The sequence below is a fragment of the Phlebotomus argentipes genome, unplaced genomic scaffold (genome assembly GCF_947086385.1).
Source record: "Phlebotomus argentipes unplaced genomic scaffold, Phlebotomus argentipes genome assembly contig_5, whole genome shotgun sequence".
NCBI classification, from domain to species: Eukaryota; Metazoa; Arthropoda; class Insecta; order Diptera; family Psychodidae; genus Phlebotomus; species Phlebotomus argentipes.
In genome coordinates this window covers 8,051,127-8,075,556 of record NW_026776165.1, presented here as the reverse complement: position 1 = coordinate 8,075,556, position 24,430 = coordinate 8,051,127, and the positions used below count along the sequence as shown (strand labels likewise).

At 39.8% G+C, this 24,430-nt stretch overlaps 3 protein-coding genes across 3 annotated transcripts; 2 read left to right on the top strand and 1 right to left on the bottom strand.

Moving 5' to 3' along the window:
* The first annotated feature begins 13,895 nt into the window (after positions 1-13,895).
* Positions 13,896-15,339, top strand: LOC132255933 (proton-coupled amino acid transporter 1-like). The gene is made up of 3 exons (XM_059752106.1): positions 13,896-14,333; positions 14,401-15,022; positions 15,095-15,339. The coding sequence occupies exons 1-3, from the start codon at positions 13,896-13,898 to the stop codon at positions 15,337-15,339; spliced, it is 1,305 nt and encodes a 434-aa protein (XP_059608089.1).
* A 1,245-nt stretch (positions 15,340-16,584) lies between these two features.
* Positions 16,585-20,027, bottom strand: LOC132265686 (pickpocket protein 28-like). Its single transcript, XM_059766443.1, has 5 exons — positions 19,713-20,027; positions 19,005-19,249; positions 18,282-18,887; positions 17,316-17,693; positions 16,585-17,022 (listed from the first exon to the last, which is right to left on the bottom strand). Exons 1-5 carry the CDS (start codon positions 19,971-19,973, stop codon positions 16,734-16,736), a joined length of 1,779 nt encoding a protein of 592 aa, XP_059622426.1. The 5' UTR covers positions 19,974-20,027; the 3' UTR covers positions 16,585-16,733.
* Positions 20,028-22,507: 2,480 nt separating this feature from the next.
* Positions 22,508-24,363, top strand: LOC132255932 (pickpocket protein 28-like). The gene is made up of 3 exons (XM_059752105.1): positions 22,508-23,149; positions 23,306-23,780; positions 23,837-24,363. Exons 1-3 carry the CDS (start codon positions 22,508-22,510, stop codon positions 24,361-24,363), a joined length of 1,644 nt encoding a protein of 547 aa, XP_059608088.1.
* The last annotated feature ends 67 nt before the right edge of the window (positions 24,364-24,430 follow it).

Genomic DNA, 24,430 nt, shown 5'->3' with positions numbered 1-24,430 from the left:
CCATTTGTGAACCTTTAGCAATCATACAAGAGCTATTCCTGAATATTTTGGCAAGCCAGTAAATGACGCGTATTTAATATCTATAGTCAATGTTGGAACATCAAAGCACAGCGTGTAATATTTTTATTCTCTGTATGATGACACAAATGGGAATTCTGCTTTTCTTCTCTTCTCAATATACATTTCACTATGACGGCATGAGATAAAAAATGATTTAAAATTTCTCTTTTTTGAACATGTTTTTTTGGTAACAACCGAGTGAGTTGTATGGGAAATTGCGAGTAGGTAAATGGAAATTAATCCATGTATGCTTGTATTATGAGAAAATTTCAAAGAGACTTTTGCACTGAAAACCCCTGCAGGCAGACTGTATACTATTGAATATATATCAAACATGACAATGCCTGGGTGTATTGAAGCAATCAATTGAAAATATTGCACAATTGATTGATTACAAATTCAGTGCGAGAACAACAAAAATTCATTCTGCATTCTCCAAAGAGAATTTAATATTGATGAATCTCCAAGTGAGTGATTTCCAGGCGGCAAAGAGTTTCGGCGTGTTGTACCATGTTTTATCAGCTTATAAGTAAATTTCCTCTGGCGTAAGACACTTCCCTCAGGGAATTTCCCAAGATGATGCCACAGTGAAGGAATGTGAGAGATCATGAGCTCCTTCCTCACCCGTAAACAAAATGTCTATATATGTGGCAAAGTTCATAACAACAAAACCCTCAAAGTCTATTATGGAAACTTGTACCTGTTTTCACACTCAAAACATCAACTCCGCCTCCGGCCTTGGAGGTGTCAAAAAGTTATGCCCAAGAGCAAGAGTGAAGAAAAAAACTGAGAAAATGGAAAGTTTTGTGGGCGGAAAGGGTTTGTGTTTTGCCTCACATGAGCGATGCTGTAGTTATTTTCGCATAACATGCAGAACAGGTTTATAAATAATGTTATACTCACGTGAAGATACATTGTACATTTTCTCTCTCTTTCCCCAACACAGCCAGGATAAGTGATTCCATTGTACTTCTCGGCCCTTTAGCATTTGGTCCAGAAGACAAGCATCGCTTGTTATTTATAACATTAATATGCTCAGTACTTTCCATGCATTTATCTTAAGTTCTGCAACCAAAATCTTCCTCATTCTGTCTTGTGTTCTTATTAAGTATGTTATGCTGTTGTCTTCTGGGGAAAAATGAGATGATTAAACACGCACTTTTTAAGATAAAATTATGACCACTTCGTATTTGAAAATTTCAATTTGCATTTGGTTCAAATGTGGAATTTTCACTCACGAAATAATCGAAACACGAAATTTCTAAACACGAAAATTACCAAACACGGACTGGTTGAAACACGAAAATATAAACACGAGATATATAAGGTAATTTAATCTTATTCTGGTGCATAAGTTGCATATGAATGAAATAAGACACACTGTAGCACAAATTGATGATGAAAATTTATTATTTTGAAGTACATAGTAAAGTTTAACTACACGAATTACTCTGAATCCTACTGGAAATAGGTCTGGCTGAACCAGTTGAAATATGGTGATTTGTTCCCTTTGGCAGATGCCTTCGCATACAAACCCTGCGACTATTCGGCTTAAGTTCAAACATAAGAGACTCTATAAATATTCTCTGAGCGACAAAGTTACTGCTGTAATTTCACGACTGCATTTTTCGTTAACTAAAAAAGAGGTTGAAAATGGGTGGCATTTCACCCTATGCAGCCTATATTTACAAGAACGCAATTGAAGAGGACTGGAAAATGCAAAAGAGGACGAAGAGAATTGCATAGAAAATGTTTAAATTGCTTTCGTTTTCATGACTCAAATATCTTGTTTTCTCTAGAAGACTTGCAAAAGGCTGTTTCTTTTCCTCCTCAACAATTTGATGTGCACAGAAGAAAATTTATTAACCTCACTGGGATGTGTTGAACAACAGGAAATATTCTAACATCTGTATAAGAAATAATAATAATAAAGTAATAAATTTTGTAGCACTGCAAATTATGGTAAGAGCAATTTGCTTCATAAAAAATTCATCGCCAGAGCATTTCATGGATGCTCAATGGGTAAACAGTGGTGATTCTTGTTTGTCGAGAGTGAAGCTGTGAATTATTAAGCATGGACTGAGAGTGTGCCGTTGAAATTTTATCTCAAGCTGAAATGTTTACTTGCGTGGCTTCCAGGTGAAATGTCTCGATGGAGCTTCTCAATTCCGGAGTAAGTCATTTGCTGATAAAATCACACAAACACGGCGCATTTCATGTTGGGTGGAAAATCAACAAGGAAACATCGCAGAGCTTCGCAAAGCTTCGCAGGATTATGTATAAAAGTATATATATCTCGAAATACTGCTTGTTCGCGACGAAGGAGAGATCATCAATTAGCTGGCATTCAGATTCGCCTACATGGAAATTAAAGAAAATGAATGCGAAGCGAGAAGAAACACGGGAAAGCTCTCGTGGGTAAATTGAAAAATTATTATTCCACTGGTAAGTATATATATCCGCTTACAGACTGCCTCAGTCAGTGTGTTCGCGAATAATTTTAATCCTGTGCCAAAATCGTAAATCTGCCGACCAAAGAGAGCGTATATTTCCCTGAATATTTCACACATTCTCACTCCACGCTTGAGGGTTTCCATCTTTTTGGCTGGATGGGTAAAATTTCGTTTTCCATTTCCGCCATTGCATTGCACCAACTGGCTCTCATGCTGAATTTCTCTGCATAGAGCTTAATGGAAGTGTCAATTTTGCGGATGTTATAATAAATTTTGAATGAAATGACACAACAACTGGTGAGAAAGTTTTTTCATTGTCCGAAAGTGTGGTTGTCCACACAAACATATGATGGCTCCATTTCCTCACTCTTCGCCCTCTTGCTCTTCCTGCTCCACCATCCGCACCACCCCGCCTTCCTCCACCCCAGTGTTTGTCCATTGTGGAATTACATTATTTTTGCCCTTTTCGCGGTAACAACTGCCATGGAAATTTTCAATTTCCTCTCTGCCAGAATGCAGGCAAGAAGAAAGGATGCAAATTTATTCTTTTCTCATGCAAAATGCACACGAATTAGCGACAAGTTCTCGCAGTGCAAACTGGAAACCATTTTTTCTTATGCTACAAAACAAAAAAAGGAACAGTCCATGAAAACAGAAATGTGATTTTAGAGCTGAAATTATGCAGCTCATTTTGTAACTTAGAGACAAAAAATGACGAACAAATTCTTGTCTTATCACTTGAGAAACTTGATTCTTGATGGAAAAAAAGCTCCACAAGAATGTTTGAATAGTATATATTCTGAGGGAGTTTTTCGCAATATTTACCCTGTAAAATCGATATTTTAGAGATGCTCAAAAAATTTCTTTGATTAGATATTGAAAAATATATAACAAAATTCATTTACAATGGATCACAAGCTCAGTGTGTGACTTTCAGAAAAATGATTCTAGGAAAAGCTCTTCTTTGCTTCTCATGCGTTTCTCAATGCCACGAAAATTCCTCTTCTTCATCACACAAAAGCCGCCTTGGAGTTTCTTTACATTGCAACAATTTTCACACATCCTCTGGTGAGATGTGAGAGCTTTTCAATGAGCTTTCTCTACAAAGAAATTTCCTCTTGAAACGCCAATATATCCATCAATTCATGCATTTTCACTGTCGAAAATCAATGCTGCCAGTTTGTTTGCACTGCTCATATTATGTATCAATGAGAGAAAAGCACACAAAGTGTGTATATTTGCGAGCCGAGGAGGAAAATCAGAAGAAAATTCCTTGTGAGAAGCAATTTGACGGTTGATCTGGATGTACATATAGATATATGTATATTGCTGCTGGATGTTATACAATTTGAGAAAACAAAGGACTGAATGAATTTCAAAATAGATAGAATGCAAATAGTGTGTTGTGTACGCGTGAAACCGACAATATTGGTGTGTTATTGATGAAGGAGAAGGTGGAGCAAGTATTTCCCAAAATTCAAATAAGATTCTGTGGCTCTTGCCATTTAATTTACATTGACAATATCGCTCCGGGAGACAAACTTCTCGATCTCACATGCACAAGATGTGATTATATGTGCTATAATTGCTCGATACATTGCTTCAGTTCTCCCAGAGCTCATGAGGTGCCAGATTCTACTTGAGGGGCTGATCACTTGCTAATTAAAGTGCCCACTGAAGCATAAATTGTGCACACACACCGATGCATGAGGTGTGCATAAAGGATACTAAATTTGCTGCTTGAGAGTGTACTCCTGATTGATTTCTCTTTGTTACATTTTAAATCGACAATATGGAAAGCAAATAAAAACTCTGATCGTCATGAAATAATGTTTTCACAAAAGCCACTTAAAGTGGCACTAAGTGTTTTGTATATGAAAGCATTAATTCATGAAAATTTATAACCAAAAAATTATTTAATCCTCTTATGCGCTTACACTGTTGAAAATACCCACCATTACAGAAATTATTGGAACAATTGATGGGTTGAAGTGAGTATCGATTGTGCCACACGTCGAATTTCCCCCAAAGTTGATGAAAGAAGAGCACCTGAGTGGGTATTAAGGTGAGTTGTGGGTGAAAAAGGGAGCTGTTTCTCCACCAGCAATTTGTCGATAATTAAGATGGAAATCAGTTTGAATGGGAACTTTGTATGATGAAGCATTTTCTCTGTCTTTCATGGAAATACACCGTGAATTATTCAGACACATGGCTAAATTTCCAATCTCACTCATTTGCCTGATTGCTGGGTTTGCCATACTGAGATATAGAGTCATAAAGTGTTTTATTGAGATGTTGAATTGAGACACACCCACAAACTCAGCGTCACATGGTTTAATTGATTTTCGATTATGTTTAGCCATGGACTCGCACCACATTCACCACCTCAATGGCACAATTGACAATTGGAGTGCAGTCCCTGCTGTGCAGCCGTCTTGTGTGATTTTCCCCGTATCGCTGCCCGAGGTGAGATGTTGTGGGGATATTTGTCGGTGAACCGCAGCCTCAATGAACCTTATTTCACCTTTATTGGTCGAGACGGTGGAAAAGTCCGGGTGTTTTGCCATCAAATTGGTGTGGAAGTTGCTATAAATTGTTGGGTAGTTTATTGAGGCACTCGCCAGCAAACTGGCAGCGGAAGCACAACAAATTATTGTTAGTGAAAACCACCAATTAGGACAACAATAAATTTATATTGCACACAAATCACGTAAATTATTGGCATTACATATTACGCCAGTGCTGTGCTTTTGGCAAAGCTCCCAAAGCATCAAACATATAATTCCTAGCAATAACATTCAAAATGCAAATTCCTCCTCAAAGGAATTTGTAAATGAAGAGTATAATTGGCGATGCAAAGTAGAAATCAATGCAATTTACACGCATAACTTTATAAAACGTGGACAGATTCTTCTGTTGGGCGGAAGACTTCAATTTATTAAACATATTTTCCTTCGGAATAAAATCCCCTGAAAGAGTTTTCAGGTCAAATTCATGTAGAAGTCGGTGAAGATGACTGCCTTTCCGTGCAAACCATTTTTAGGGTAGAAGGAATATATCAAAACAGTTGTAAATAATTCACGTTACTTTGCCATTTCATCAACTTGTTTATCCGGACGTGTGCTTAAATATTTAAAGTGCTGGGCAGAATGATTTCGATAGCATAGTCCCGCAGCGGATGGGGAGGCAAGAAAAAGGCTGATGGATAAGCAAGTGGTCGTCCAAGAAGGATATTTTATTCAGCATCGTGGAGGCGCACTGAGGGCATTAGGGCTCAAAATCATCAAGATGCCTCGGCATCTCGAAGAAAGGGGATCACCGATCCCCAGAATGTGCGATGGGGTGAAAATCGGGCGTAGAAGGAGCAAAATGGTTTCATAATCTATTTAGATAAATTGATTTTGCGTACATCTTCCACACAAGACTCCGCATTGGCGCACTCTTCGCATACCCCAAAGGCCTGGATGTGGACTTTAAACACTGGTAAATGTCGAATTAATATTCTATCGCGCCCCACCTCAAGACATGAGGGTATTGAGTTAACTATTTTCCCATGTGCGAAGCAACCTGGCACGAGTCGGGAAAGTTTTCCAATTTCACGGAAAATTATCTTCATGTGTGTTTCCTCACATTCTTGCCAGTGATTTACACGTACTCACAAATTCTTTCGGTCACATAAAGCATCCACCCTTGAACCCTTTTCCCGACAGGCCCGACCCCTAATTCTTCACAAGTGTTGAAAGGCGGTATGAATATGAAAAGGTTCGAAAATTTTTCTCTGAACCTTTAGGCATGCCACTTTTCATCGTCTCGAAGCCTCTTATGGTTATCTTTTATGCTCTTCACTTGTTCATCGTCACAAAAAGAACTGGGATGACCACTTAGAATCATTTTCAGAAAGCAGCGTATCACTTTACTTCAACAGTTTAACTCTTTCACGATGACAAGCTTCAGGGCGAAAGCATACCCAAAGATTACGTTCCATCGGGATACGAAAAGTATGTAAATAAAATTCACACACTTACAAACTGCTGAAAATGATTGTCTTCATTTCCCTAGAGAAAACGATGGAATCTAATAACCCTTTTCCAGTGAAACAAAGACATTGAGGATATGAATAAAATATTTTTCGGGTTTAAGAAATACTCTTCAGTTGTACATATTAAAAGTTTTTGAGATAACGTTGCACTTGAAATAATAATTCAGAATGCACTTTATGTCGTCAATCAGAAATTGATGGAGTTATCGTCGATAGAGGATTCAAGAGTTATTTGGTTGAATGAGACGCAGTTCAAGAAAATTGGATGAACTCATTCGTTGCGAAATGCGATACAGCATGATTGTGAGATTAAATTAATAACGCAGATCTTCCCCGCGGAGCTCGAAGAGGGTTACTTGACGGGGAGAGAATCATCCGAAATTGATCCACTCCACCAACTTTCCACGGAACGTCAATGGAATCTCAATTGGGAGAGAGGAAGGTAACATAATCGATCAATTGTGATTACTCGACGCGAACAAAGCCATCTTCTCGCCATGATTCCATTATCGCTGGGCGGTGAGGTGGTCTTGTGGTCGCTTCAGAATCTTGTCGAGATAATGCAGCTTAGTACAGTGAATGATTTGAGGGGCGTTGGAAAGAAGGGGTGGGAAAGCGCTCCCCCGTGAAAGCATTTCAACCACATACGCAGATTCATGCTGAGGCACAAACAAGACATGGGATGATCCAAGAGCGATTCCATCAATATCATTATTGCCAAACTCACTCACAATCTGATGGGGTGCTCCATCAATGGGCGCCCCCCGCCGTCCGGGGAGAGCGTCCCGGATTGTGAAAATCATCCGTGAAACCCTGGGCATTGGTGGTTATCAAGTGAATCTGGGGAATTGTGAGGAACCTTGACAACAAACTCTTACAACAGCCTTCACCTTCTCCAGCCTCATCAATTAATCAATTTCCCGTGTCATTGATTTTTCTTCATGACATTTTCTCGACGGGATTTCCACGCTGGAAGCTGTCTAGTCAAGACTCTTTGTCAATCCATTAGAAAATTGCGCGGTGGGCACATTTTTGTCTTTAATCATTCATCTGCGGACTGTCTTCACAAAAAGACATATTTTGAGCTCTTCTATAATTCAAGGAGCTTCAATCAATTTCCAATATGGCACAAAAAACCCTTCCAATTTGCCAGATTTCCACATTTAGTACTCTTGAAACCTGTTATGTAAAATATGTATTTACCACATCAGAGTAGCATAATAGCTTTTGGGTGTCCAACTAAGAAAATTATACAGCATTCAGCAAAAAAGTTCTCCAAATTATCCAATGCGTTCTGGCCAGAATATAAACACACAAGAGCTTTGGGTTGAGAATTTATTCACAGATGTTTTTTGCAAGAACGCCTTTTGCCACTTAAAGCTAAATGCAAATGTGTTTTTTAGCGCGCGACAGTCGCACTGATCAGGTTAGCCCCAGAATTCATTGGAGCCGCTCCAGCCGCCGCCCCAGCCACCGCCCCAGCCGCGGCCGCCCCATCCGCCGCCCCAGCCGCCGCCCCAACCGCGGCCTTCAAAGCTGCCACTGCCTAGAGTAAGAAAGATTTTCATTTTAGTTTTGAGTATTTATTAAAGCCGCACATAGAGCTCTGAAGCTTTTGTGAGCCGAAAAGATGCCAAGGAAGTTTTGATAAAGTAAGACAAGGATGAGAGTTGGGAGTAATAGGATTTCTACCAAGAAACACATGAGTTGGAATGTGATAGTCAATTAGAAGGCAAAATATTGCAATCAACTGGAGGGATTCATGACACTCACCTCCCCAGCCACCTGAGTTTCCGCCCCAGCCACCCCAGAATTGGGCGGCGGGCTCCAAGTCTACGTCCTCCTCGCCAGCATGGTCTTCAGATTTCTGCGGAAAATTAACGAGCAATCATCACATTTTGAACAGTTGAGACTCACACTGTTTTTGTATGATGGAATAAATGTATATAATGTATGGAAAATAAGACAAGCGCTCTATCTGACAGACTTTTCCGCTTTTTTTAGCAGACAGAATTTAAAGGTGAACCTATTAATGATAATTTAGTACGAATAATGGAATGAAATTGGAATATTCAATCAATTACTTGTATTTAAAATTTCATCCTGTTTAAGATTTGTAAGCAAAAGTCACTTTAGAGAAAGAAAGAAAATAACAATTTTCGATAATGACTTATGTGAGAATTTATATAATCAGTGTCCGATTAAGACAAACTGTTCCTAAATGCTGAAAGAATTAATATTTTGAATCTTCACCCACAAACCGAGATTTAATTTAAATAGTTTTGTACGCTCAAAATCTTCAAAAGTGCTACAAAGGAAGAAAGAGCGAATTTAATGGGACCGGAACTACAAAAAACTTTAATTCTGGGAATAAAAATTTGTACTGGTTTCAACTGATTTCGCAAAACTTTTTATCTTGAATATATTTCGCCTCAAATTAATTCACTTTCTCAGCACTTTCTCTAGTATTATTGCAACAGTTTCACTCACTGCAACCGGTGTGAATTTCGTCACTGATCCTTTTGGCTGTTCCTTCGGAAGAGGCACGCACTGCACTGCCACAACGAGCACACAAAGGCAGATAAATGCCTTCATCTTCAAGCTATCAAGTGGATATGCTTACACTTGGGACTCTTGTTGATTTTTGGGATGAAGCCCGAATGGTCGGATGTTTATATAGTGAAGAAGACGATGGACGGTGTGGGAAAGAATACTCGTTCCCCAATTATTCACACCTAATTCACCGGATTACCTTGAAGGAAGGTCATGGTATTCGCCATTGCTTTGTGTGGAATTTTGCACTTTTGTCTGTACTTTTTCCGTGATTCACTTATCGGTAATTTCCTTCCGCACGTGAATTCCTTTGCTCGGTGATTTATTGTATGATACAGATTGCGAATTTTCCGGCACTTCGTGGAATGACGTAGGAAAATGCTCAAGTTTATTGCTGTTGTTTTGATGGATTTGTGTTTGTTTTTTGCCGTCTGCCAGACGACGCACGTGGAGGCGAATCTTGAGGCGAATATAATGTGTGAACACTGAGAGGTATAATTACGATACTTGAGGTTCACTGACATTGGAATTGAGAGAAGCGCGCTGTAATGTTTTGGAAAAACCACGCGAGATCCGGTAGAATTGTGATGTCTCTTCTTGTAACTGTCATGAAGACTTACAAGACAATCTTCTAATGCCAACCAGAATTAACTGGCGTATTTTGCTTTCGCTTTTTGTGGGAAGATCATATGGAAACCAAATTCGTCGATTTTATTACAGCATCAATTTGCATACGACTAATAGTCGTCTGTTGTGTTTAATGCCATCGATTTATGTCATCGTAATTGCTATTAGTTTCTGCATGAGTTTTCGATATGGTGTAAAAAATTAATTTATATGTAGAGACTGTTGACAAAATTTAGCCACTATTTGGGGGAATTTTACAACCACACAGCGAAGCCGGAACATTGAGCATTATATTTGACAAATATCTCACGTTGTACAAGAATCAGCAGAATTGTGGCGCACAAGTCATATGTAATGGAAATCTCCACTGCCAGAGTTCAGCCAATTGAATCATTTAATTCCCCCTCTCGTGCGGTTTGAACACGGTATATTTTCCCGGCATTTTCAAGAGATGCGCAGTGCTGTAGTTGCTGAAATTCCACGTAAGATTAGTGTAATTCAGCAAAATCTTGACAAAATTGAGTGATTCAACCCACTTCTTTCGCTTCACCAGTTTCATGGGGAGTTTCAAGATCATCCGCACAAGGAGACTCTCCTAACTGTACGTGGCATAATTGGTTGCCTGCACCGAAAGCTCGCGCTCTCAATGGAATTGTTCCCGGAGAGGCAAGAGCACCAATTAGCCGAGCCACCTCTTTAGTTTCCATATTTGCGAATACAATCCGCCACTTGGAGGATTGTGTGGAGCTCGAGAATGTCTGGGGTGGATTTAGACATTCACTTCACATTGTGAACTTCATGAAAAGTCGTAATCCTCCGAGTTGCGTGACTTAACTTGCTAATTTCTCTACAACAATTCGCACACTTAGGGATGCAAAATCTCTGAAACATCGCCTATCTTCTCTTCAGGTTTTCTGCTCACATATACAATATTTGGCTTTAATTAACACTGTATCGATATTTTATTAAGTAAGATGTTAAATTTTACAATAAAAATATAACTTATTTCATAGCAATTTTAAAACAAATAAGCAGAAGCAGTGAAACATTGACCAAAGTGCGTTAGTTTTCTGCAAAAAAATTTACTAATTTACTTTGAAAGGCTAACATAAACTTAAAATGATATAAATACTCTATTTTTACTTGATATGATATGATATGATGAACTTCTAATTTTTTCAGTTTGTAATTTATTAAAAAAAAAATGCTGTAGATTTTATGATCAGTTTCGCAAAGTTGAATTGAGTCAATTATTTTGCACAGCGCTTGTTACAAGCGTTAATGCACAAAAGACAAACTCTTCTTTCCATTCAGGAGCATAAAAGCTCTGTTTAACCGCGCATATCTCACTCCTGACTGGCGTGATTGGTGGCACACAAAGGAAAACGTGGTGTGCGCGGACAAAAACCATAGTATTTTTCGATGACACGCCCGATGGTGTGATAAAAATGAAAAATTACCATCTGCAATGAACGATAATCTTTGGTAAGTCCTCCTGCACTTCAATTATACGCCGCAGATGATTCACACACGCTGTCATCGATGGTGTGCCCTCAAATTAAGCGTTTAGAGTGAGCCTTTCAATTTGAGGCAATTGGAAAAATGTTCACTGCGGTGGAGTGAATGAATTAATTATAATTTGTGTCACTCTTGCAGAAAAGCTCTCTCGCCCATTGAAATTGACGGCAATAGCTCAAGCAATCAATCGTCGCCACTTCGCAATGCTTTGGACCATTGTGAGGAATTATATTCACTGACAGCGTCTTGTGCGACTTTATTCCCTCCTCATCCTTCATTCTTACTTGTTCAGAACTCATGAAAGCGTATTTTTTATGGCCGTTGATTTCTATGGAAAAAAGCTGAGACACTTGGTGACGAATTGTGCAGGTAAAATATTATTTTCAGATGTATTCTTTGCAGGATTGCAATAAGTGATATTATCACCTATTGATCAGATCATATTCTGTGTGAAACTAAAATTTGAGATCAATTTGTAGTGAAAGATAGTTCACTAATGTGCGACAATAGACATTATAGATGGAAGAATCTAAGGCAAAATGATCTCCTCAGTGCGATGCCTTTGTCGATGCAGAGTGAAGGCACTTAAGGACGAACTGCGGTACCTTCAATCACTCGACGAGAAGATTAAGGATGGCAAATTAGGGTGTTTAGTGGCGAAGGAGTCTCATCACGAGCAAGTCACTTGGGAGATTGACAAAATGAAGGCTCTTTGGCGCCATTGGCAAACACACTAATCAATTTCCGTCTCAGAGAATGGCCATTTGAAAGTGGCAGCATCATTGTCGCCGCTCTCCATTCCACGCTACGAATCCCTAACAACAACGATGAATAGGCGTCCGAAGCTCAATTGAATGAGCGGTTTTGCACCCTTTTCAGCCATTTATCGACTCAGACTGCCCTGAATATGTTCCAACACTGCAAAATATCACCATCCAAGTGCTCAACAGAGAATTCCAGGCTGACAAAACAGCAATTTTCACGGCATTTCTCTCGAAATGAGACATTTCGCTTCTCCCTTTGTGTCAAAACTTCAAGAGAATTTCACTAACAATTCACTTCCACTCCATTTTTATATATAATAGTGAACTTTATGGGATTAAAACTTTCCTCTATGGCCAGCAATTATCAATTCACTGCAACCGCAAAATCCACTTATTCATATATCTACACTCTTATGTTTGTACAACTTTCTGTTTTCATAGAAAAGTTCACCGCAAAAGTAACTTTTGCAGAACAGAAATCGTAGCGTTATTTGGTTAAAAAATTACCGCATCAAGTTAAATGTGAGAATGAGACAAAAAATATTTAATCAGACTCCCCTTTTGGTCTTTTCCACCCTTACTCAACCTTATTAATTTCTTGCGAAAGAATCCTTAAGAGATTCAATTCTCATTCTTATCAACAACTTTGCAAATAACATAGTATGCAAAGAGTTCTGTGAGAGATGAAAAATAGTAAATGGATGGAATAAGAAGTCACTGTTGGATTCAATTCATATCTCACAAGCTTTCGCAACCACTAAATATGGCCTATGCACATGATCACATGCTGTGAATTTATTTGCAAAACTAATTAATAAATCCTGCGGTGAATTCTTAAAAAAAAATTATCTGAGTAATGTCATGCAGAGACAGTTGAATACGACTCGGATTACATTTCCACAGCTTTTTCACATTCATTCATTCTATCATCACGACGAAATCATTTCCACCATTCGCTTCCATTGGAGTTTTTCAATATGAGATCATTAGTGTTATAGAACTTTCGTCACAATCTATTGTAAACTTTTTCCCAACGCATGTTATAGTTCGAATAACCTGAAGCGTGAGGTGTTTTCATTCACAAAGACCTGCAGATTGTGTCGCGAATCATTTTCAGAAAATAGTGAGCTTCGTATGAGCACAGAATTTACACTCTTGTGCAGGGAAGTTTTGCAATTAACTCCATCGGAGGCAAAAGTTCATTCAATAGTGTTTGATAAAAATACTTCTTCACTCGATGTTGTGTTGATAAAATCATGCCAAGATTGTTCATCACTCGAAATATTTCCCAGAGTCAGAGAATTCCACAGCAAAGCACACTCTGAGTAACTGAACTTGAAATGAGAATTACGCTATATATAACGCAACTATAATTAAGAGTTTACAAACAAAATTTAATAGTCTTCTTCTTATAAAAAAAAAATGACTATAAAATGCTTCTTAATTAAGTCGTAAGACTTTGACTAAAGCAGTAATGTTTTAGTCAGTGTTTAAAGTTCCAAAAGGTTGGAAGAATTAAGTGAAATATCTTAGATTACATCTAAAACGTAGAATAGAAAATGACAAACGTTGAAATGACTCGAGTTGAAACAACTGCGTGTAGTTCTAATGAAAGAGGTGATTTTATATGTTAAGAATTCTGCAACGATATTCTACTGAAATTTCTGTATTTTGAGGACACTTGAAAGCCTCATTAAAAATTTGAAATATGCTGCACATCACGTATCGCACAAAATTTGTACGAAAAAAGTATTAAATGAAACTTTTCCACAGCTGTTTACCTCAAAGACTGAACAATTTCACTCTACACGTTTTTTACAGTCACTTGTTCACGCAAATTTGCCAGATACGCTTTCTTTTGTCCCCCATGTCGTTTCTGACATGAAGAAGCTTGTGATAGTATTTAAACTCCTCAAACCAATTGTTGCAGAACAAAAGGAACATGGCTCAAATTTACTGTATCACGAAACACTTGTGCATCTCTTCAAGTCCAATATTGGTTCAGGATTATACGCAATGGGAGATGCTATGAAGAATGGCGGTATTATCCTTGGACCTTGTCTAACACTCATCATTGCAACAGTTTGCGTGCATTGCCAGCATATTCTCCTGCGGTGCTCAAGAAAGGTTCGAAACCAGAGTGGACTCGATTCCACTCCGGACTATGCAAAAACCGTTGAGCTATGCTTTGCCAATGGACCGGAAAGTCTAAGATTCTGGTCCAAGGGAATGGGAATCACCGTCAACATCTTCATATGCGTCAGTCAATTGAGCTTCTGTTGCGTCATAATCGTCTTCATCACCACAAACTTGCAGCAGGTTCGCGTAATGCCATATTATTCATCACAACACACTGTTTAACTTGATATAATTCTCTCTGTTCAAGATTTGGAACCAATACAACATCCCGATCAACGAATATTGGAATCTGATAATTTGCTGCACACCGATACTTCTCATCAATCTGATAACTAACCTTAGAGTTCTGGTGCCGTTTTCTCTTCTCGGCTCCATTTGTATCATGCTCTGCACTTGCATTACTTTGTTCTTCCTTCTGGACGACCTGCCGAATCCTTCTGAGCGAAACTTCGTGGGGTCTTGGAAGACGTTGCCACTCTTCTTCGGCACGAACTTGTATGCTTTTGAAGGCATCGCTCTTGTGCTGCCGCTGCAAAACTCCATGAAAGTGCCCCGAGATTTCTACCGCCCGGCAGGAGTTCTCAACATAGGGATGATCTTGGTCACGAGTTTGCTGGGAGGAATGGGCGTCTTGGGCTATCTGAAGTATGGCGAGGCAGTAGAGGGAAGTCTCAGTTTGAATTTACCACTAAATGATCCATTGGCGCAAGCTGCAAAAGCTCTCATTTGCCTGGGAATTTTATTTGGATATCACTTGATGTTCTTCGTGGCTGTTGAAATAATGTGGCCAATTGTTAAGGATAAGCTGAGAGTTTCTTCTCTTCTCCTTGGTGAACGTATCTTCAGAGTAGCCCTGATAATAATAACAAGTGAGTTGCAGTTTGAATCTTAAATGATTTAGTAATCTTGAGTGATATATGAAATTAATGTCATTCTTTCAGTGTTGATTGCAAAGTTTGTTCCCAAATTGAGTCTCTTCATTTCCCTAATCGGAGCTGTACTTTCAACTGCTCTGGCTCTGATTTTCCCACCTCTAATCGATTTGCTTTGCAAATGGGAGACCAATAAAGGACTCAGAGCTGGAGTACTGATGAAAAACATCCTCATTGTGCTGATTGCCTTGCTAGGATTCATAACATGTGGCTACGAGAGCCTTGTGCAGTTGATCCGGGAATTCTCTGTGTAGCAATGCATTATTTGTCTGAGTATAAAAGGATCAGTTTTCCACCAGAGTGAAAGAACAATTTTAGAAGTGACTTCTGACATTTCCAATCTCTCTGTGCTTCGTAGGTGGATTGTTTTCCAGCCCAAAGTCATTTCTTCTGCAGCAGCTTCTCTATTTCAGTTCCACATCTCCGAAGGGGCGAAAAGGGATGTGAGGAATCGCCAATTTGGTCATTTATCAGCATTTATTCTATTTGAATTAATCCCCATGGTGAGGATATTCAATTTTCCTCGTGTCCCTTTTCCTCATCCAAAATTCCCGCTGTTGCCAGTGAATTGTTCGGTGGGAAATCTATTCGGCTTGAGAGAGGGAGAGCGAGAGGATATTATTCAGGAGAACGACCAAATATTTGTGTGAAACAATTTCAGACTGTTGAGCGAATAAATTCCATGTGGACAAGAACGAAATGTTGATGATTTATTGAAGATGAAGGCTCTGAATGTTGTAACTGGCTTTATTTATCGTCTCTCTCAACGCTAAGCTTTAGAGCTTTTGCCATATCTCACAAATCGATGAATTTTGGCGATGAGTCAAAAAGTGCAATATTCCAATTCTGTGTATAGATATCACTTCCGTTTATTCATTGGCAACAACACAGAAATTAGCCTCTGAGGTAAACTTCCGCGAAAACACGAATGAGAAAATTCTGAAGCATTCCCATCGCATTGATATTATATTCCCGCCCATTTTTTACCATATTTGCTCCCCTCGAGGAACATTACAAAACAATCTTCCAATTTACATTTCAATTTTATATTCGGAATGCGATACGAAGTTGGAAATAACTGAGAGTGTTTCGCCGTGGAGAAAAACCCATTGAGGATGTGCGACATATTCAATACACAATTTTCTCAAGCCATTGTACGAAATCCCGAAATGTGTGATGGAAACTTTAACGCTACGACATAATGCAAAGTCGTAACTTTCACACTGAAATCATTAGTATTACAGCAATTTTTCAGCTCCAATTTGTGTATCAAATAAATTAGCAATTACCCGAAAAAGTAAGAGAACTCTGTAAACATTTGCCAGAGGGATGTTTTTCCTGCATCTCTTTGATGCATTTTTCTCACCTTTCGCATGAGAACGAATTTGCTGTCCGGGAAAAAGGTTTCCGAGTGGAAATTGCAGGAATAAATATTTTTATGTGACTTCCAGCGCAGAAGGAATGAGCTCAAGAACTGACTTTTAATTCCTAATTTGCATTTAATGACCCAGTTTCAAGAGCAATCGTGAAGATTCAGCAGAGACGCACACCAAAGGTCGCGTGCGAGTCACACGCAACTTTCCATGACTCATATAATCTCTTTATTCGCAAGCGTGTGTGTGACAATGCAAGTGAAATGTTGTGACTTTTACTTAGTATCGTGGACATCTGCGTGAATTTTGCTCGGTGTGACAACAACAATTCCCGGATTGTTGCCAATTGACGCTTTTCGACTTTTGCGCGTTCTCAGATTGCAAATCAAACGAATTGTGCAGAAGTAAACAATCTCCACGATGCTGAGGAGTGAAACACCCATGAAGAGTCCAAGAAGACCTCCACAATTGGCCAAAAAGTCTGTTGGGCCATATAGTTCGGAGCGTTTGGATGTGATAAACTGCGTTTCCTTGAAGAAGATGGACAAGCGAGCGAGTTGAACACTGAAAGAAATTTTCGTAAGTTTCTTATTTTTGAAAGAATCCTTATCTGTCTTCGATCATGCAAGGAAATAATGTCGGATATTCTGTAAGATGCACATTGAGTCTGCGATTTCGTGATGTCCCACCTTAAACTTTATACTATAGAAGGTCAAGCCAATGTATAAATGTATTCCCTTAAGCCACGCCCCTCTGAATGCCCCACCCATAAGAGTGCTTTCTAAGGTGTGGCCAATAAATATAGCTGAATTTTGTCGGAAAATTCAAATTAACTAAATAATTGTTTGCTTTCTCACCCGGGAAACTCATCCAGTGGACTTTTATAGGCTACGAAGAGGCTCTCCCAATCAAAGTCTGCCTGAGAAATCTCAGCGTCGTAAACAATTGATGTGCACGCTGGCAAACAATTGCATTGCGTTTGGCCTTTGACGTTTAGCCTTGAGTCCTGAAGACCCTCTTTGATCTCCCGCTGCAGCAGCTGGTCCTCAGCATCGTTGTAGCACCCAATCTTGGACGCTCCGCAAATCGGCGTATTCACATCTCTCGGCATTGAGAACTTCACGCACCCGCACTGGCTCAGTGTGTAGTTCGACAGGCACTCGAGTTCGCAATTCTGCTGCGTGTAGATCTTGAAGTAGCGCAAGTAGCGCTCGTGATTGAAGAAGCACTGGCGCCTTTCACATTTGGTGGAAAGACGGGAAAAAGGAAATCGCGATACAGACGAAGAGAGAGAAAAAAGAACAACAAAAACAGACCAGGAAAAAAGAACGTAAAATACGGACAAAAATCAATCAAAAATCAAAAGTGAGAAGATAGACAAGATTCAAATGTGAGCTTTTTGTCTTACATTGTCAATTAAACAGAAGCATCAAAGAATCTCTTGAAATTGACTATGAAATAAATCGACTTTGTACACCCTTATTTCATGGAAAATGTGCAATAAAGTTCCTCTCAATGTACAGACAATTTCTTGCCTCAAGAGTAATTAGAATTCATTGGTATTGCTTACAATCTTCACAAGTTGAATTCATGGAAATTTATTTGTATCTCAGAAGTCAGAAGAGGGAGAGAGAGAATTTAAGAGACTTTTCTTATGAAATCACAGTGCAATTACCTAATGCATTCCGGTGCACTTGAGTTTGGTATTTATTCATCGAAAGTGCAAAATTAATTAATGAACAGAAACTTCAATAGTAGCCACCAAGAAAAGTTATTCATTCTGAACTTTGATGCTTCTTCTGATGCGCTTTCTTCAAACTTACCTATTGGGCGAGTAGTCTCGTAGTCCGTCCGATGTCGTGATCATGTTGGGCTTCACTGAAACCACAACTTCTTGATTGAGAGGCACTCTGAAGTACTGCTTGGACACCTGCGGAATTTCGCCGGGAGTGTGAAGCAGGATTTTGAAGCCCTGCACAGGGCCGCGACAAATGTAGTCCAAGTCGTATTCGTAGAGGCGCAACAGGATGAACAGCCCAGCTCTGGCTCCTGCTCCAAGAACACGCACTGGGAAAGGCGTGAGAGACGCTTCGGGCGTGTAACCATTCTCCAGCGACCAGAACTCTGCCGTCTTGTTGTGTGTATGATAGACAAAGTTCTCGTGCATGGCCGACTCTCTGTAGATGTCCGAAGAATTGAGGGCATTGAAGGTGTAGCAGAAGCCTTCCTCCGTAAGGATGTCCGTGAAGAGATCCGCGCAAGTGTCTGGAGTATTTCGCCACTTGCAGAAGAAGAGTATTTCCTCAGCTGTTGGTGCCATTTCCCTCAGATACTCCGCACACCTCTGGTCAGTTGTATTATCCCCAATTTTCGTGTCCGCCACGAGATGAGCGTCGCACACTTGAGACACTGCCTCGAACTTTGCAATCCTGCAAAGAAGAGGAACTTTCTACAATCACCTCTTATCATTTCGCGCTCCATTTCATACGGTGGGAAAAATTGGCACCAAGAAGTCGAGCAGAAAGAGTAATTTTTTGCATACTTACTGTTCGTCAGTCAAGTTGTACTCTGGCTCTGACGAGCGGAAGAGATGGTAGACTTCGGTGTAGTTGAGGAACTCCCTTTTGCTCTTCGTCTCGGGGCAAATTGTGACGGCCGGGAAGGGAATTTGCCAAACTGGTGTGGATTTTTCCGCGAAGCTCACAATAACAGGACTCTGATCCCACTTATTCCACACATTCCAGATTAATCGACTACAGCCGTAAATGGAAAGGACGAACACAATCACCCACTGAAGAATGGAGAAAAGAAAAAATGGTAAAAATTGCTTAACGCAATTGTACAGAAGAAGTAATCTCTAAATCTAATCCAATTTTGGATCTAAAGAATTTTTTTTTCTGTTTTCTTGGTATTAATTCTAAGCTCATTACAACAAAATACGATATCAATATCCCAAGATTTGCTTTTTAAAAGATCTGAACTGGTTTGATCACTGCATTTTGAGTCACAACCCAAGAATTAATTAGAAAAACTCGTGAATGTACACCTTGTGGACAAATTATCTCTCCCTTGACCCAATGGATTATATTTTATTTAGAAGAATGAATCTAATTGACTCTGTGAACGATAAGTATAATTCAATTAAAAAATTCCAAGAAAATACAGCCAAGAAGAGCTGAAATTGGCACTTTGTAGGAATCTTCAATATTCAATGAGAGTTTCAATTGGTCAAATGATGAATTTTCAGACATTACCCAAGCTCTCTCCATCCACGGACGCCGTCTCTCGCCGAGATACTTGACACCGTGGATTGTGCTGTTGTTGCAGTACTCCGAGAACAGCCCCCAGGCCGCCGCCAGTGGTCTGCCGTACTTAATCCTGCGCCTCATCTCGACCTCCGTCGGGGCGTCGCTCATCGTGAGTGAATCCGTCTCATGTTTGTTCCCCACATCGAGCGACACTCTCGGCTGCAAGTCCTTCTTGTACACCTGCGGCGAATGAGATTTCCTCATCATTTTCACTCACGCACGAAACACTCTTTCACTCCCGATCACGCTGCGTTCGTCAGTGAACTGAGACAACCAAGAGATCTCTTCCCGCTTTTATATGTCTGGCTAATTGAGGAAAAATGGCAAACACATGCCTTTCCCAGTCATTCGCCACATCAACACTTCTCAACACACCATGTTCCGCTTTTCACTGGTGCGATTTCCTAGAAAATGCCACAAAGCGGAGGAAATTGAGAAGCCCTGGCTGGAAAAGTCACCACTCCTCTCGACATTTTCACTGTGTGATCCCTGGACAATTCGCACCAGCTAATTTCCCAAATGCCTCAATTTCCATTTCAATGATGCCACTGGAGAATGCAAAGCTCACGCAGCACTTTGACAATGTTCACCCCATCTTTGCCACCCCCAATTTGGGTTTTTCACCGCGACACTGGCTATTTTTCGACAATGACCTTGCGTCGTGGATGGACCGTGAAATATTCCGCCTCTTGAGAGTGACTGCGCTATCGTCGAGGGGCGAAGAAAAGCATTTTGGATGAAAGAGTATTTTATTTCATTGAGTAAGTAACATTTTCCAATACATTTCTGAACAGTTCTATAAATCTTCCATCGATTTGCAGAAGAAGCAGCATTTTAGAAGGTTAATTTCACAATATACAACTCTCTAAAAAAGATTGTAAAGATTGTATCATTAGTTCTCATAATAAAAAGCTTAATAATATACTTAAAGTTTATCCTCGTGCAATGCACTTTATTTTAATTAAATTTGTTAAGCAACATATTGGATAAATGGATACTCTCAAGTGCATTGAAGAATAACATTTCATTCACGATTTGCATGATTTCAGCCAATAATTCAAGAATTTTTACCCACAGCAATTAACAAGAGAGCTCTTGAAAATTTTCACAACATCATGAAAAGTCCGGCACCGGAAAAATTCTTTTCACGTATGAAATTATCTATGGATGAAGTCAATCATCTGTGGGAAAAATGTGAAGTATTTTCCACGCTATTTTCCCCTCGATTTTCCGTCAAATCCTCAATGGCGATAAATTAATTCGTGTGTCCATGTGTTTTTCATTTTGTTCTGTATATTTTGGGCAATAAAATTGATAGAAGATCTTTCCCAATTGCCATCATCTGCTGAAGATCATAAATTCTGGTCGGGATCTTTGAAACACTGTATAATTCTTCTGTGCTCATGTTGGAGACTTTTTCCCCACACGTCGTCAATCATTTCATAATTAATTGGCCTGATTACAATGTTTGCTTGACAAAGTGGATCTCTCTTTTTTCCCAACTTCACGTGTCTGTGAAAAATTTTCAGTAGGGAATTGTGACACGTTTTTTGGGTTTGTGCGAAGGTCGCACTTTTTGCTGGGGCGAAAATTGGCCGCGAATGGATGAAATAGTTAGCAAATGTGTCTATGGAAATACGCTGTATTTTTCCCGACCCATTTTGCTGTTCAAATGCACGCCATTCGCTGAATCGAACACATTTTCAAGAGTGCCATTAATTGAGCAATACTTCAAAGTAGAATTTTACTCTGCACAGAATATCAATGAAATTATAATGACGGGTAAAACTTCATTCAGTAAAAAAAAAATCAATACAAAGCAAGACATTTTTCAGGTGCAGTAAATTCCCCAAGAGTTTAAGTGAATGACCAAACAATGGCAGCAAAGGAAAAACTTTTAAAAAAAAGGAAAAGCTTTTAGCCCAAAAGGCGTTTTGGACATTCGCATCATCATGAGTAATGCTTTCTGATCGACATTTGCGAATTCATACCATTTTGTCATGTAAAAATCAAGGAAAAGACTCTCACTCTTTGAAAAGATGAATTCACCGAACAAACAGTGCATAGCGAAATGCGCCATAGTACAGATAACAACTGCCAAAATATCAATTGTGTGGTGCATTTGAATGACAAACACGCCAAAGAACACCAACAGAGCACCTGATGCGATGGCAAAAGACAGCGGAAAGTAGCATACATCGTTGAATTGATTAAACTTCTGCAAAATGTCACGATGAAAGACATAAATTTCCTTTACGAACTTGTCCCTATTTTCAATTTCCTCACTGTTCAAATGCTTTATCATGTCACGAAAAATATTCAATATTGCAATGAAATACAGTCCGATACTGATGAGAAACGAATCAGCCAACATTATAGTCATTGAGCCAGGAAGTAAAATGAAAACCTGATGAATTTGCTACAGAATCACAGATGAATTGTCCTCGCGACTCGTGGCAAGAATTCCATGAATAACTGCTTCAACAATACAATGTAGAAGGAAGAACAGACATTGTAGAAATATCGTGCGAATTCTGTAAAAGCCTCCCTTTGCATTTGTGCGCCATCAGAGCTCTAAATGACATCGTTTCATGTTAAACATCATGCAATTCATTAAAAATTCATTAAAATAACTTGACACTCTGCATGATTGTTTTATTCGTGGGAAATATCATCAGTTTGTGAGGATTTTCCCAACGAACAAGACCTTATTTTCCCCTTGTTTGTCTCCTGTGAGAAAAATGATAGATTACTCGAGAAAGTCCCATCGCGGCGATTCGTGGATGAAACCAAGAAAATCCCCTGTGAAATTCAAGAAGATAAAGGCGAAGCACGTCTTTCGGGAGTACTGTGAAAAGTCGTCCGTTCACGGCGTGAAGTACTTCGCAGAGAAGGATCGACCAGTATGGGAGAGGGTTCTCTGGATCGCCCTCTTCGTCCTGTCGCTGTTCGCTTGCGGCAAGATGATCGAGAGAGCGTGGACGAAGCTCAACAATAGTCCTTTGGCAGTGACCTTCGCCGAGAAAGCCGTCCACATCACTCAGATTCCCTTCCCTGCTCTGACCATTTGCTCCACCGTGAAGTTCCGCAGTGAATCCTTCTCATTTGCAAAGTACACAGCAAATCCGGACAAGTACAAGCAGTGGCGGGAGATTTACAGAAACTTAGGACAACTTTGTGAAACTTATGATCCTTTGCCGGGAAATTTGGATGACAATATTCTGGATACAGTCCGCCGATTTAGTCCCAATGAGGATGATATGATAAAGACGGTGACTTTTTGTGATGATAAGCTGAATACAGCGGAAAGCTTCTATGAAAGCTTCACCTCTCAAGGACTTTGCTACACCTTTAACCGTCTTCCTCTGGAAAATATCTATAAGGTTGGTTGAAAAGTCGCAAAAGACGAAAGGAAGAGCTCATAAGTTCCTTGAACCCCTATCAAAACATGAATTTTTTTTAACTAGATGAATTGTACGAATTTCAATAGTTAATTACTGCCTAATTAAGTAGAATTGAAAAAAATTCTATCTCGACAGCCTGATTGCATCTTTAGTCAGCAAAATGAATCTTCGCCTCTGAACGTGCAAGTCAATTGGTCAGTTGAAACTGGCTTCGCTGATCATCATGAATTCTATCCACGTCGTGTGTCGAACATTCGCCAGGAAAGTGGACTTTCTCTAATCCTACAGATTCCCAAGAAAGATGTAGACACAGCTTGCATGAACACTGTTGGTTATCAACTTCAGTTTCACAGTCCAAGCGACATTCCGCAAATGGATGAACACTCCGTGTTCATTCCAGTCGATCGTTTTGCGCAGATCGCCGTCGAGCCTGGCCTGATCAACACACCACGGAACATTGAGAACTATCCACCTGAGCAGAGACAGTGCTACTTTAACAGCGAACGACAGCTGCAACACTTCCAGATCTACAGCGAGAGGAACTGCAAGATGGAGTGTTTGGCCAACTGGACCTTGGTTTTCTGCGGTTGCGTTTATTTCTACATGCCTCGTATGGTAAAGTTTTCATGTTTTCTGGTCATCTTGTTAAGTATTTCTCGTTTACAGGGAACAGCAGCGTTCCGATTTGTGGTCCCAGCGCCAAGAGTTGCCTCGAACAGAGTCTTATTCTTATAGATAGACCTGATGCCGTGGTTAACTTCACACCTCCGATCTGCAACTGCATGCCAGGCTGCGTCAGTCTAACCTACAACACCGATCTTACGCACAGTGCTATTGATTACGACGCCTTGGCTACGGTTGATGAGAGGTTCAGCGATCCCAGCACTAAAAAGTTCCACATCTACGTTATGATCTATTTCAACGAGAACAAATTCTACGCCATGCAGAGATCCGAACTCTTCGGCCAGACGGACTTTATATCAAGCGTCGGAGGTTTTCTGGGACTCTTCATGGGAATTTCTGTACTTAGTCTGGTGGAGTTAATCTACTTTGGTACTGTTCGTTGGTTTCAACTCCCACCTGGGCATCAAAAGCGTCCAATCACCGGTTATAAGGGACGACAAAATCTTTTCATTGTCAATCCACATCATTCTCGCCATTCTCGCTATCGTAGAGCAAAGGAGGCATTTTAAAACTGTGATTTTACAACTCACAGTCCTGATTAGGCATTGCGTGCTGTAATGCCAGCAATTACCTCTC

Coding starts and splice junctions, on each gene's coding strand:
- LOC132255933 (XM_059752106.1), top strand. CDS start 13,896: ATGAAGAAGCTTGTGATAGTATTTAAACTCCTCAAACCAATTGTTGCA. Junction 14,334..14,400: donor TCACCACAAACTTGCAGCAG/GTTCGCGTAATG, acceptor TCTCTGTTCAAG/ATTTGGAACCAATACAACAT. Junction 15,023..15,094: donor AGCCCTGATAATAATAACAA/GTGAGTTGCAGT, acceptor TCATTCTTTCAG/TGTTGATTGCAAAGTTTGTT.
- LOC132265686 (XM_059766443.1), bottom strand. CDS start 19,973: ATGATGAGGAAATCTCATTCGCCGCAGGTGTACAAGAAGGACTTGCAG. Junction 18,888..19,004: donor TACAACTTGACTGACGAACA/GTAAGTATGCAA, acceptor TCTTCTTTGCAG/GATTGCAAAGTTCGAGGCAG. Junction 17,694..18,281: donor CGAGACTACTCGCCCAATAG/GTAAGTTTGAAG, acceptor CAAATGTGAAAG/GCGCCAGTGCTTCTTCAATC.
- LOC132255932 (XM_059752105.1), top strand. CDS start 22,508: ATGATAGATTACTCGAGAAAGTCCCATCGCGGCGATTCGTGGATGAAA. Junction 23,150..23,305: donor CTCTGGAAAATATCTATAAG/GTTGGTTGAAAA, acceptor CTATCTCGACAG/CCTGATTGCATCTTTAGTCA. Junction 23,781..23,836: donor CGTTTATTTCTACATGCCTC/GTATGGTAAAGT, acceptor TCTCGTTTACAG/GGAACAGCAGCGTTCCGATT.